Source organism: Dermacentor albipictus, chromosome 1 (genome assembly GCF_038994185.2).
Source record: "Dermacentor albipictus isolate Rhodes 1998 colony chromosome 1, USDA_Dalb.pri_finalv2, whole genome shotgun sequence".
In the NCBI taxonomy this organism is placed as follows: Eukaryota; Metazoa; Arthropoda; class Arachnida; order Ixodida; family Ixodidae; genus Dermacentor; species Dermacentor albipictus.
The window spans coordinates 376,046,861-376,061,927 of NC_091821.1; the positions used below are offsets into that span (position 1 = coordinate 376,046,861).

The 15,067-nt window shown below is 47.0% G+C and overlaps 1 protein-coding gene across 1 annotated transcript in view; it reads right to left on the reverse strand.

Moving 5' to 3' along the window:
- The window catches only part of LOC139054160 (uncharacterized), a 351,161-nt gene that overhangs the window by 38,768 nt on the left and 297,326 nt on the right, over positions 1 to 15,067 (reverse strand). Inside the window, exon 4 of the mRNA XM_070530789.1 lies at positions 8,882 to 8,985. Within this exon, the coding sequence (XP_070386890.1) occupies positions 8,882 to 8,985 (104 nt within the window). The remainder of the gene's footprint in view (positions 1 to 8,881; positions 8,986 to 15,067) is intronic.

Sequence of the window (15,067 nt, forward strand, 5' to 3'; positions counted from 1 at the left end):
AGCAGCGAGCTAATTGACATTGGTGCTGCGTCTCGCATCAACGCTAACTAAGCCGCGAAAACACAGCGCGCGGGCAGACTCTGTCCCCGTTACAGATGACTTTCAATACATAGCCCCTTTCCCCCTCCGCCACCTCCCCTCCCCCAGATCCTTACGCGCGACAGAAGACGGCGCGCTTCCCTCGCTTATGTGCACGAGATGAGCCGCGATCGCCGTCTCACCCTCGCATGTTCTCACTCGCACATACAGCACTCGGCGCACAGCGGTGGTTCTATCGCCTTTGGACTTCATACGGAACCTCACGGCGACGGCGACGGCGCCGTCGCACTCGCCGTCGCCTGGAGTGTCTTCGGGTTCAGACAGTCCAGGTGCCTGGAGTCTGTGGAGTATCCACACAATTGTTATCGCAACATAAAACGTAGGGAATTTCGGCCGCCATCTCTCGGTACAGCGGTACTCGGCACATTAACTGAAAAGTCAGGACTGTCCCGCAACCATACTTACTTTCTTTATGTGCATATAGCGTTAGATGCAGATTTAGCGAGAGACTCCTTTATGCTGATCGAAATTAATGATGTTTCACGTCAGAAGGGAAAGAAGAACTCTTTGTTTGAAAAAGGCGTTAACCAACAAAGCGGCAAAAATAACAGACATCAAATGAGGAACAAACAAATAGACAGCCGACGCTGAAGAACAACAAAAGTGTTTCACCCACTGCTGCCCTAATGAGCCGCGACGCTGCCTAAGACCCCGTGACGCGGCAGTCCATTGGGCCATAAAGCAGGCTTGCGCTGGCGTTTCTAGCCCGAGTTTCTAGCCCGACCGGCGATGCTGCGCATCTGCTCAGGCAAGGAATAAATAGGTTCACTCGATCGCGTTTCTAGCGTTTCAGGCAAATCACCTGACGTCAAAGATACCAAACTGTCGTTTAGTTTTGTTCATTTACGCAGCAAGGACATCGCATATTTCGGAGAAAAGTGCTTCGCCTCTTCCTAAAGTTCCTGCTCGATACCGGGTTGGAAAATTAATGGTAAGCCACGCGGGTCGCCGATGTTTGGAAAACGAGCAACGTATTGGACTCCATGTCAAGTTGCTTTTGATACCTGGTGTTGATAGCTGGACTGCGAAGTGTTTCAGACCGTATCGCGTTAGATAGGTGGCGTTCAGGAGGAGCGATTACAAGTTTTAATTCGGAAAACTTAAATCGAGATCAGATGGGCAAAAGGCTAGATAGCGATGTATGTAGAGAAACCTGAAAAATTAGGCAGGATAGGGGACTATGTTGCCCCGCTCCATGTCAAATAGGATGCCAATAAACGTTATCATCATGCCGGCAACTTTTGCAAAGTGAGATCCGCCTGCAGCAAGCAACGCTCCTCCTCCTGTTTACATATAGACAGAGTTTAAGTAGCGTCACGGGGTGTAGCTTCCCATCGGGCTAGCACCAAATGTCAGTGAACGGTATTATCACGCCTGCGTTGTTTTGCTTTACGTTGGCAAAAGTTTCTCGCCGGATTATCACTGTTATCGATTTGTCACTCGGCGCAAAACGCACCTGTCGTGTAGTGCTCAGGCGCTGTTGCGTTCAGCTTCTCGGCTTTCTCGTACCCCAGTATGGCAGTCACGATGAAGTCAGTGCAAACCGTCGGTTGATGAAACGTTGCCCGCGCGCGGAGCCGGAAATACATGCAGCAGATTTAAAAATGCCTCTCGACTAAATCTATATTTCAAGCACGTGGCGAGAGGACTATGACGGAACTTGTTCAAAGTGCGCCCCCGCATGTCTTCATCTCCCCGCGAGCGCTACGTAGCAGCGGTGCCAAGGTCTATTATGATTTTGCGGCCGGGCACACGTGCCCGTTCGTCAGAGCGCTTCAAAGGAAACCCAATTATATATTCGCTAACAGGCGCCTTGTACCGGAACACGGTCCTCTTCTTTCCTCTCACGTTCAAGGATTATGCTAAATTCTTGGTGAAGCTGCGCCCTGGAAACACAGTCCTTATTGTACGTGACTTAAGAGCAGAACTGAGGAGCGAAAAGCCCTGCGCTACGGGATGTAGTATAGAGAAAGAAAGAAAGAAAGTGGGAAAGAAAGAAAGAAAGAAAGAAAGAAAGAAAGAAAGAAAGAAAGAAAGAAAGAAAGAAAGAAAGAAAGAAAGAAAGAAAGAAAGAAAGAAAGAAAGAAAGAAAGAAAGCTGAAATGCTGCCACACGCGCGCCCTAGCACGGTAGGTGTTCAGACCAATTTCGCGCACCTCGGTAACATTTAGAGCATAACATGACTGGCTTTTTCTTTCTGTCTTTCTTTCTTTCTTTCCTTCCTTCGTTTTTTTTTTGCGCTCCCACGTTAATTTGCATGTTCCCCTCAATTTCGGTTTTCATTCCTGTCTTACCTGCTAGCGTGTTGATATTGCACGGCTCCTGTCCAACATGCTCGAAGGGGCACGTCTATAGATATAGCAAGACCGTAATTCTCCAAGGTCTTACGAAAGCGTTACTAGACGCAAAACACATGTACAGTTAAGAACGAAGCGCACGCAGAAGAACGTTTTCTGAGAAACATTTTTTAGCGATTTCGCGCAAAAAAAGGTCATAGAATAAGGAAGTGTGACTAGAGTGAAACAAAACAAGAAAGACGCAAACACGCATGCAAACATGGGAAAACATGTATTTGAGGGGCAGGTATGTAGGAAGAATGCCGCGCATGGCAAACAAAGTCGATGAGAACAAAAGAAAAAAAAAAGGGACCAGAGAAACTTGCGGCCACCATTCAGAACAAATATTTCAATAATTTCCTTCGTGTATCTATAATTTCACCGTCGTCGTCGTCGTCATCGTCATCATCATCATCATCATCATCATCATCAGAGCAGCAGCAGCAGCAGTCTGGCTATGTTCACTGCAGGGCAAAGACATCTCCAATACTTCTCCAAATACCCTGGTCATGTGATAATTGTGGCCATGTTGTCCCTGCAAACTTCTTAATCTCATGCGCCTATCTAACATTCTGCCGCCCACTGCTACGCTTCCCTTCTCTTGGAATCCGGTTCGTAACCCTTAATGACCATCGGTTATTTTCGCTTCTCATTACATGCCCTGCTCATGCCCATTTCTATTTCTTGATTTCAACTAAAATGTCATTAACTCGGGTTTGTTCCCTCACCCAATCTGCTAACTTCTTATCCAGCCCATTCTTATTCTTCTGATTATCTCAGTCTTAGGACCCGGATCCACGGTCACTACCTGCCCTATGTAGATGTATTCTCTTACCACTTCCAGTGCCTCTGTACCTATCGTAAACCTATAATTTAAAGCCAAAAAAAGGGATTTGAAACTGCGCTGGAAAGGGCAGAGATAGAAACGAGCTTAGGATAGTGGTGCTATAATTCTGAGCTTTAAAAACACGGAAGCTGGTTTAGATCACTTTAACTCATCTCATGTAAAGCTTATAGCTAATATTATCAGTGACACACTCTCCCACATAATAAATCTAATTTTCAAAACTGGCGTCTTTTCTAGCTGCTCAAAGATCGCCAAAGTTATGCCTGTTTTCAAAAAGGGTAGCAAAAATTCGTTATTGAACTAGCGCCCTGTATCTATTCTATCGTTGTTCAGCAAGGTAACTGGAAAATTATTCGTAGTACGTATAACTAGCTATTTCACAAAGTTCAGTATTTTGTCATCTAATCAATTTGGCTTTCGATCTCGTTACTCAACTGAATTAGCGCTCATTACTTTAACCACTCATCTTAAAACAGCCATTGACACAGGCAAGTGGGCTGGTACCTTGTTTATAGATTTTTCTAAAGCTTTCGACTCATTAAATCATGACATACTTTTTGCTCAACTAAACGCTGCTTAGAGGAGAACAGCGTTATTGCGGTAACTCGCAGGGACGTACAGGACGCAAATGCTTCGTTGTCAGCAGCCGGGACATCATTGCCCCGTCCCGTATACGAGCCATCCCGAATGCGCCATTTTTGCCTGAGGCTGTCCCGTCCAATCACGCCGCGAAACAGGTCTATAAAGGAGGGGGAAAACGAGTCCCCATCGTCACCGTCTAGTGAAAGCAGAAGCAATGCCTAGTATGAGCCCAGCGAGCTGATGGCACAGCCTGTCAGCTGGGCACAAGCTATATTCGTCCCATTCCGCCCCGCAGCGCGTCCTTGGCCAGCGATTGCTCTCCCGGCCCCACCGCCGGGCCAAGGACACGTACTGAGGACTGTGGCAGGGAAAGTTAGGCCTCCGAACCGCGCCGCTGATTAATCGCACCGTAGCTGTGAGGTCACCGATAGCGGACCTGGACAACGGAATAGCGGGGACGCCTCTATTCGTCTTAGTTGGTGTACCCAGGTCGGATGCAATCATCATTACGCCTAATGAACCCAAGATGGCGCCGCTACCACGGTGGCAAGGCCAGCCGAGCGTGGCCCCTTACCCCCAAGCACACTACTTCTCGTTACGTCGCTTCTCTCTCGCGTTTGCTCGCTGTCGTTCTTGCGCTCCTATGGCCGCTTACTGCGCCGCATAGAACCTTCCTGGGAAGCGCACGCTCGCCATAATCATATATATTCTACAGCATTACTTTCAATGGGCGCTTCAGCCCTCCTAGTTAACGTCGCGGTCAGAACACGCCGACCCATTATTATCTAAGAGTCCTAGGCTGAGTTACAATCGCGTAATACGTTAAGCAGGGCGGGAACTAGGCGTGGAGAGCAACCAAGAAACCACAAGACGCATTAAACTTATGCTAGCGCTGGCACTGACAGCGACCCGAGAACAATGAATAAATAAACAGATCCTAATGGCTCTTTGATTTTCTTGCAGCGAACAACAGTTAATACACGTTCTCTCACGGATCCTTTTTTTCCCCCGGTCGGCTTCTTTCCAAGGTGCTGCACAATTGTCTTACGCTCTGGAAGCGCATGCCTCTGCTCCCGGGCGGTTGCTTTTTTGCCTTCCGTTCTCTGGCTCGGTAGTGAAAGCGAGCATGAAGTTTTCTTCTGTTTGGTGCGAAAGCTTCGAATGGCCTATTGAGCGACAAAGCCGGCGTCTGCCGTATGTAGCAGTGAAATGGCAGGTAGCTACAATGAACTGCGACGCCAAGTCACGAGTTCGCCTCGACGGAGCAAAGTGGGCGAAAGGGAACGCCTGTTGCGCTGACAGCGCGCCAGATGTTCCTCGAGGGGAGAGGGCATCGCCGCGACGCCACGTCATCCTCGCTCTCACTCTCTGAAGCCTATGTTATCCGCGCGTTTCTTATCCGCGCAAGCTCTGACGTTAGTGATAATAGCTGATAAATGGTGCCCGGACAAACGTGCATGAAAGTAACATTTTCTAAGCATTGCTTTGTTACGGCTCCGGTCAAGGCGGCTGGTTTAAACTAGATATGAAATATGCACTAGTGGTGTTCGGATGGGACATCTTCTGAATCGAATTGCATACCGATATTTGAGAATGCCGAACATCGAATATAGAATCGAATATACAATATTTTCTCATTTCTAAATCAACGTAAAATAAGAAGTTCGCATGGAGGCCTACTTGGTAAAAAAAAAGTTAAAGAAGGAAAATCAGATGTCAAGCTTATATGCATTGACACACGAATGCAATAGCGGGCACAGTTAGACGTCCAGAATAATGAAGAATTTCTAAATTATTGAAAAAAACAGTTTTAATTATCTGGGCACCATGGCAGTGACAGTAATGAAACAAGAGAACAACATGTTACCAGACGCATGAAAGTAGTGTGATACTACAACACGGCACATTGTTTTTAGAAGGGGTGCAAACTTGGCGAGAGTGGAGAAACAATAAATCAGAACAAATTCGCATATTTGTTGCCCAAAGGGAGCCTTTATAGAATGTTAAAAATCATTCTAGTCTTTGAACGTCTAAAAAAAAAACAAAGATCCGACCCCTCTCGTTCGACCTGGAACTGGTGCCCCCAGAGCAAGAACGGCAGTTATCCTGCAGCAGAGCGATTGAGAATAGTTCTCACTTCCATTGGGCTTTCTCCCTCGATACACTAACAACTGGTCTCGTAATTTACATATTCGAAAGAAGCGTATATTCGACAACTTCGAATAATGAATTCTTGAATCCAATACGAACCGAAGTGCGGAGACTATCCGATGCCTACTCGAAATTTCGGATACGAATCTATATGCCATCATCTCTAAGAACACGTTTAGATGGCTTTGTATTATTTTACGTAGTTTTTATATTCCAAATTGCTCAGCAAATAACGCAAAATGCTTCTCGGTGTTCTTGTTATTACGCGTAGGTTCACAATGACTTGAAGTAAATCAGTGCTTTATGGGGGCATTGTATTGAAAGTCGCCCATTTATTACAGCCTTTTGTTACCTGGCATCAGGTTATCACTCGTTTGTAAAGCGTCGACGACACACGCAGGCGCTCATGCAGGAGACACTAACTTAAATGAAGTCAATCTTCGTGGACTAAAAGTTTCATTGTCCGCGAATACGGGCCGATACTGCAGACAAGCAGTTAGGTTGACAAGGAAGCATAAATGCATATTTAGCTATTTCTGGTACTTGGAATCATTGTCTTTCAACTTTCCTACTTGCGACCGATCACTAGTAATTTCACCCGTTCTCGAATGGGGGCCACCGACTTGGCTCTCCCGCCGTTATAACCCTGCGGTCAGCGGCTTTCGAGTTAAGCGCGCATTGTCCCAGTGGCCGCTCGACACGAACGTACGCAAACTATTTTCTTGTGGGCGTTGGGAGGCCTCACAAGAACTTGCTCCTGGGTCTGCGGGCACGAAACAGCGCTGCAGCCGACAGCGTGACCGTAGAAAGTTCATTTAGGTGCGAATAATGATTAACGACACCTCGGCGGGCGACAGGACACTTGAGGGCTGTGTTGCAGCCTCGCCGTTTATTATATAAATTCCAACTGGGAGGAACAATCGCCCAGGGGACTTCGGGCGTCAAGAGCTGGTTGAACCCAGAATGCGCAGCACCGCAACCTGCTCGAACCAACGCGCAGTTTTTGTAGAAACGCCCCCCTGACCAAGCAGGGTTTGACGACAGCCATCTCTTCTCGCGAGCGAGCTGCCTGGTGTCTGTTGGGCTTAACTTGTGTGTGTGTTTGTTTGTTGAAGGTTGCAATGGCTGAGTTCATAGTGATACGTTGATCAATGGTTATTCTGCTACAGGGTACTGATGTTGGCAGCTGCATTGGTGTGCTTTTCTGAATAAGGCCCGCCGCGGTTGTGCAGTGGCTGTGCGTCCTGTACGAGGTCGCGGGTACATTTGACGGCAGCAGCGGTCACATTTGAATTAGACGAAATGCAAAAAAAAAGTGGCTGCGGGTTAGCCTAGCTAACCCTGGATATGCAAAGCGAAAGCTTTGTTTTTGCCTGATTAAGTTTTGGTTTCACTTGGTTAACCTTTGATTTAGCTGTAATTATTACACTTAGGTATACAATTATCCTTAAGCCAGGTGTGACTGCTACGTCTAGGTCGGTGGCTAGACATGACTGTGATTAGGCTTGGGTAGAGACGCATCGTTCGACAGTGCGACGCCTGTTGTGCCACAGGGAAAGCGCAAGTGCTAGACATGCAAGGAGACGCCGCGAACATGCGCGGCGTCGAAGCACAAATGGTCAGGGCGACAACGCGGTCGCTACATTGATCTCGATGGTGCGACGCCTGTTGCATTCCGGACCCTCTCCAGTGAAGCAGCTCGCCGGCCGATATCCGCGGGGTGGTCAGACGCTGCTTGGCAACGACGGCTCAAAGCGTCCCGCTTCCGCGCAACGCTCAGAAAAGGCGGCCAGGCCACGCTATCATCCATGGCCAAGCTCTCACTTTCTAGGCGAGCGTGGCGCTCCTCTTAGCCAGGCACGCTGGGAGCAACGTGGTCAGGCGGTGACCCAGCTGCGGAGAGCGCATGCGCCAAGCCGCCGGCGGTGACGGCGGCGGAGCTTGGCGGGGCGAGTCACATGATGCGTTGCCAAGGCTACGGTACAACTGCGGTCAAATGAAGGTCGAATTGCTGGTGACGGCGACACTTGGCTCGACGCAGTTAATAAAGTTTTCGCTTTAAAATGAAAAAATGGCTGTGGCTTAGGTAAGGTTAAGCCCAGGATGCGAAGCATACTAGCCTTTATTTTAGTTGTTGAACCACTGTTTAGCCTGGTGAACTGCTGTTGCTTGGCTATATTTGGTTCGGCTAGACGAAGAAACAACTCATGCGTTACTCTGCTTCGCCTTCAAGAGTGGAACGCGACAGCGTTCCCGTCGACCCGCCAAGGGGTGTAAGACAATGAGCTACGGCGCAGCGACTACGCGCCCCGCATTGGACGCGGTGAGCGTCGAGCAACGCAGCGTTCGGCGCGGCAACGAAATGTGCGCCTGAGCAAGCGAAGCACGCCTGAGCAAACAGCTCGTCTCTAAGGCAACACCGCATTCACTAGAGGCGCTTTTGTACCGCTTTGAAGCATCGTACTCGTGGCTCAGTGGTAGCGTCTCCGTCTCACACTCCGGAGACCCTGGTTCGATTCCCACCCAGCCCATCTTGCAAAAGCTGAGCCAAAGCCACTTCTCCTTTGTCGTGACGTCACGGTGTCACGTGGTATTGAAGGCGACACCGCCGCGCCTGAGGAGCTGGGTTGCGCTCTCGTAATATGCTTCGCATAAAAAAGAGCGTATGCTTTTAGATTTAGGTGCGCGTTGAAGAGCCCCAGGTCGCCAAAAGTTGCCATCACGATGACATACGTCTGTGTTGGCTAGAGATATTAGAGCCCCAAGCGTCAGAGGAAGGTCGCTGTTGAGCTTATGACTAACCGAGTGAGGTGCTTGATTATGAAGCATATCCAGGAGGGGCTGGAAGTAAAGAGACTGATCTTACCTTGCCAGACTGTGGTGCCACCAGGGTTGAATTTTCGTATGGACGTTTGGACCCGCAGAAACTTGCTTTCGACATTTTCTTATCGTATATCGGTGGCGACGGAGCTGGGAGTGGAAAGAGTAATGGCCATTAGTATTCATACTTCTGACATCCTGTTAGATATTAAGCCTTTGAAGTATTCAACAATCTTCCAACACACCCAGTCTCTTCCGGGGCTTCGAGAACTACGCAGCGCGAAAGCATGGCGAGTAGACATCGAGCATTCAGTAAATTTAGGAAACTAATTTGGAGACAGTGTAAAGAACCCGAGCAGGGCGTGTTGGGAGGCTAGTTGGTAAGGCATTATTTGGGAACTGAAACTGCGCTATGGACGAGACACCGAAGTAGAAGAGGACAGCTGCGTTCACCATGCCTTCTTCCACTTCGGTATCTCGTCCCTAGCGCAGTCTACGTTCTCAGATGGAGCAATGCTTGCTCCAAACTAGAGAGCACTGCCGCTATGGAGTCAACAGTTGAATGAAGATGGCTGATACTTGACTCTTCCGACGCTAAGCTTCTTGTAGGCTTAGCTATCCAATATATTCTCTTCACAATGACTCCTATGGTTTTGCCCAGAACTGTACCAAGTTACACCGCACGCGGTAACATTCTAAATTACATGGTGGCTTTGCATTTTTGGGTTTCAGAACAACCACTGCGGCCGAGAGTTTGGGAAGGGTTTTGGTCCTCAACACTTCGTTACGTACAACAAGCAACACGTGAAATTGCTGCTCGTCGATGTCTATTCGCAATTGGCGACTTATCTAATATTTCCTTGCATTCCCTTGGGGTTTCTAATAAATGAGGACCGGGAAGTGTATACATTATTTGATTAGCGGCATTGACAGACGTCAAGTGACCTGCAGCATTATCTTTATTATTTCATCGCCATCTTTTCATTCGTTTTTTTATTTTAGTATTATAATTTATTCCTTTGTTTCTTGCTCTATAACATGCGGAAACGAAGTAGCCGAGGTACTCTTTACCTGAATCCCTTCGCAGCTACCCAAGTATAACAGAGAACAGAGGGTTTGTTTGTACAGCGGTAGATGAATTCATATACTAAATTATAACATTTGCATTGCTCTACTTCGATTTGGCTGGCAGGACATTCTTTGATATACAGGGAGACATGGGGATTGCGGTGATTGTACTCAAGTGAAAAAGTAAAGGGGGTCAAGACGGCATGCTGTCGTCTTGACCCCCTCATGTGTTTTCTTTATCTTAGATATGTTGTAGTCCTCTGCGACGTGGCGTGGCTATTGCTTCGTGCGTGGTGCCTCTGCAGAGGGCAGTGATAAGGACGGAGTGGCATGGAACTTCTTGGTCGAGCAGACGACTTATAATGCGCCAAAAGCCATATTGATCTCCGGCATGGTGCAGTGCATCGGAGGAGGGGAGGGGGTGGGGTAGATCAGCTCTGTCCTCTACTTCTTGCGGTGTAGTGCCTCTAAAAATGTTATCTGTAGTGTTCGTACCTACAGGGTCCAGTTAAGATCTTTTGCGTGTAATTCGTTGTGTGAGTCGGCGTTCATTTCGGAGATTTACTGACTCCAGCGCTACCTACATGCTTTACGAGGTGGCGACGGCGCTGGTACAGCAGAGGATGTGGGTGAGAAAAAAAAATATATCGTTTACGTTGGAGCAGACCGAGCAAATGCAAAGCCAATCAGCTTATAACATTGTGCGCACGAGTGCCTTTCTTGCTTCTCCTGAGATGGAGTAAGAGCTTAATTCGGAGGTGGTCATAACCTGAAGTGTTTGCCGCGTGTAACCATTTATGTCCGTGACACCCTGGCTGCGACAGATTCTTGGCTGGTGAGCGTCGTAGTTCCTCGTAGACAAAATGCACGATGGGTTCCGTTAATATTTCTCGCTTTTCGCACGAAGTGCCTAAGTGTAATTTTTAGCCCACATGACGCTCACTGCGTTATCCACGATTCGGGATCTGTTACCGGTGATGCCCATACCTGGTGAGTAGCCAAGGCTAAGCATGTATATAGTGCAACACGATGGTTCCCTAATTCGGCAAATGATACGAATCAAACGCTAAGCTTCCCGAAGTGGGCTCTGTTGCTGCGCGAAAGAATTGCTGTCCTTCACGCGATGCCGCTCACACATTCCTTATATATATATATATATATATATATATATATATATATATATATATATATATATATATATATATATATGCTTCCTTATGCCTTACTTAGTAGGCAATATGCTCTATCGTGTTTCTTGCTTACTCTACTGTTCCATGCTTTGCATAACTGATATATGCGTGCTGTTCCATATTTTCTAATGTACTGCGTATCCGACTTACCTTTCCCTTCACCCTTCGAACGTGTCGTAATGAGACGGCACTATATGTCGGTAAATAAAACTACTAAAGGTAACATGAAGCGCACGGGCGGAGAAAATGCAAACATGCCCTCGTTAGGCTTGGTCCACCTGCAGGTAACACGATCCTTCGCCTCCTCCTTTCTGCATTCCAGTCATCCTGCTTCAGTCACTTTATTCAGTGAACAATGCATTTACGAACGCAGTTCTTATGAAGTGCGTCTCCTGGACTGAATAAGGCATCATTGTATGAAAAGAAAAACTGAATTCATCAGCGTGGCTCGACGACAAAGCTATAGGCTGTGAAGTAATAATCTGAAAACAAACGGGCTAGGCACTAGCAAAGTCCGCAATTTATTTTACTATCAGGCACTTGTCTTGTGTGTGTGCACATTTTCTGACGAAGAAAATGAAAAATATACCGTAGCTTTTTACACATGAGGCCTCCGTAATTAACTTTAGCTTTTCAAGGTATGGTCGCCGCTTGACATTTTTCTTGAGCCAACTAAGAGACTATTAAATAAATATGAATTGCTGCTTCATTTCTATGTTAAGTTTATGAAGAATACCGGGTAATTGCTAATGCCTCGCATAAAATATTTTTGGCAAATGTTAGTGTATCCATCCGCTACCTACTTTTATGTTTAAAGGCCGACGAGCCTTATCAACAAAATTTTTCTCTCGTAAGCGCTGTTTGCTGTTGGCCGGTCACCTTCGCAAATGAGATGTTTGGCCTCATGAGCGGCTCTCATCTGCTCTAAGGAATAGTTCTGGAAAAGGAGTTTTTCTTTCTTGCTCTTTATTGTTTTGTGAGCGCTAGCCGAGATCAACTTCTGATACTGAAAATCGGGAAAACGGCGAAAATTGAAATATTTGGCTAATTTAAACTTCAAAGAAGCATAAAGATTCTGCACACACACACACAAAAAAACAAATAACGCTGACTACAAGTCGGCTTAATTGCAGTGACACGTTCTGGAGAAACAGGACTGATTATCATGAAAGCTGAAAGGGGAAGTGAGTGGTCATCCTAGCTATGCGCCTGCAGCATGCATTCAAATGTGCAGAAAATAATAGCAACATCTACTTGAAAGAAAACAAAAACACATACACACAAAGCGCAACCCCACGCAGCATACACTCCTTCTAGGGCATCAACAGAGTGAGGGCATTGGCTACGTGCAGCGAAGGGGCGTATGCGACGAAGCCTTTCAGAATGCATCCATTCCTCTGCAAGCCTCAGTCGACTATAGCGCGCAAGAGGTTGTTGCCCCACCGGAACGCCGCTCTAAAGGAAGGCGTCACGCACGAACTTCAACAAATGACAGCTTTAGCTTCCTTGCTCCAACTTCTCTACATTAGCTGCTCCTCTATTGCTTCGCTGTTTTTTCTGTGTACGCTGAACCTCTGACGTGCTATCACTTCGCCTCCCCATTGCACTTGTGCGCAGCGAGCTATCACATTGAAGCATGGATCTTCGCCGCTCTTATCTTTGAAAGGCTGACGCAATCTTGTGTGAGTTCATGCTTGGCAAGAAAGTGGCCGAATGTTGCGCAGCCCGCACCGACGCACATATGTAGTCGGCGCTCTTCACGGCGTATTTCTTCCTCCACTGTATTTGTTTAGTTATTTATTATTATTAATATAATGATTATGATTATTATTATTATTATTATTATTATTATTATTATTATTATTATTATTATTATTATTATTATTATTATTATTACTTGCTGCCGGTACCATTACAATAACTGTACTCGCGAATCTTTTCTTTCATTTTTGACTAAAGGCAGCCCGCCGGCGCCTGTTCTCAATATGCTTCCTTTCTTCTGAGAAATGTACGCCAAAAAATAGGGCAAAGCTACTTCTTTTTTATGCATATTCCGTTTCACCTATCTACTCGTTTGCAGTGTCTGTACAGAAAAATTCCGGGGAGATGTCATTGAGATTTTTTCTATTTTTTTCTTTGCTTTACCTTTATTTGCTGTAGAAATCTGCCGCTATATACCTGGTCTGAGAGTGCCTGGGCAGGGACGACTATGCTGACATGCGAGGCTGATGGAGAAATTTCGGGAAGAGGTATACCAGCTCAAGCGCGAAGCTTGTGTGACCTTTCTAGTCATGCAGTTCTCCGCCTTCCGCCTTCTATTAAGCGTGCGTGCGATGCTCTACGAATTGAGATACCGCGGCGCCGTCCTCCCAGCCACTTTCTGGGGTATTTATGTGTTACCACTAGAATTAACCCTGGGCGTGTTAGCCCGCGTCACCACTCAAAAACCTTGGCGGCGCATGTAGAACATCCTTTCTGCTGCAGGCGTCACGAGTACGTGATCTTTTTGGGTGAAGGCAACTGGTCAATAAACCCAAACGTGCTACCTGAAGGCATCAAGGTTGCCGGATTCGAGACCCTCGTTATGCAATGAACGAGAAGAAAGGGGGTTAACAGAGGGGCCCGCCAACGCCAGCCAATCGGCACTCCAGGAGCAATCGAAACGAACATGTCCACTAGGTGGAATTTCATAGAATACGCCTCCAGCTGTGCCCTTGAGCGATGTGAGGTGTTGTGCTGTGGTGCCTTACCCTTCCATCCAGCTCACTCGTTTATTTGATGCACGTCTCCAGTTGCAAGGTAATATCTGGAAACATGGTCCGTGGTGATGGTTGGAACAAAATGTTGAGGTTGAAGTCTACGGCTATACATTACAATAAATGAAATGCACCGAGCAAATCCGTTATATATGTTCCAGGTTGCATTTCCAGCTTACATCTTCCTTCTCCTAATGAATGTGTGTGATTATATCATTATTGCCCTTTTTAAGCCTCTACACCCAGAATATTGCGACAACACATCTGCACATCACAACTTGTGATACGAGTGAGCCGCTGAAGAAATCTGAAGAGACGCCGGTCGCTTCGCGCTAGGCGTCATGCATTCTCTTCTGTGGCAGCTGTAAAAAACGGTAGCTTGCACATGTACGCAAATTACTCATACGTGCCTGGGTAACGCTATCTGCCTGGCATTAATCCTTAGCGACTTAGCTTTGTCAAAGGCACCCTTTAAACAGCGGCATCGTGTTCTTCCTTGACGCAACCAGCTTCGACGCTCTCTTCGCCGAGTCGGCTCTTGCTTACGGCGTCGCGTTTGCCGCCATCTCGCAACGCTTGTCCGTGTAGTAATTTACACTGAGCGCTGGCACAGAGAAAGTTTTGCAAGGTGAAAACAAATGACCTGCTGCGTGGGATCCAGAAACTGTCACCGTGGGCGCGCTCTGGCTGTTACGCTGTATATGACCTCGGCTCAAGCCTCTCACATCCCCGTCGCAAGTAATGTTGCCCAACAACCGCTGCCTCGGCTGCTCGAGATGCCATGGTGGCGGAGGCTGCTGCACCCTCTCCCTTTGGCAAAGTGCGCGCGCCGCTGTACTGTGAAGTGGGAGCTCGATGCCCATGACGCTCGTTGTTGAATGAAAGGTTCTAAAATATATAAAAGAAAACCCTGTGAATTCGTGATGTCTTTATCGCGTCACTGACGTCTCGTGTGCTTTAGTTTGATCCTCCTTCTCTCTTTTTTTTTTTTCATCTCGAATGTCATGATGACTTTTTCGCGTTTGTGACACTTTATGCATTTTACCGTGAACTGAACGTTTTCAGCGTGAGTCGAGGCTATTTATTATTCCCACAGGTAATTCGCGCTGATACTACATTACACACTTGTATATATATTTCCAACTTCGTGTCGTGCTCCGATATGTAGTGCATATTTCTGTTGTTTCTGTTATATCTGTATGTTCTGTATATTTCTAA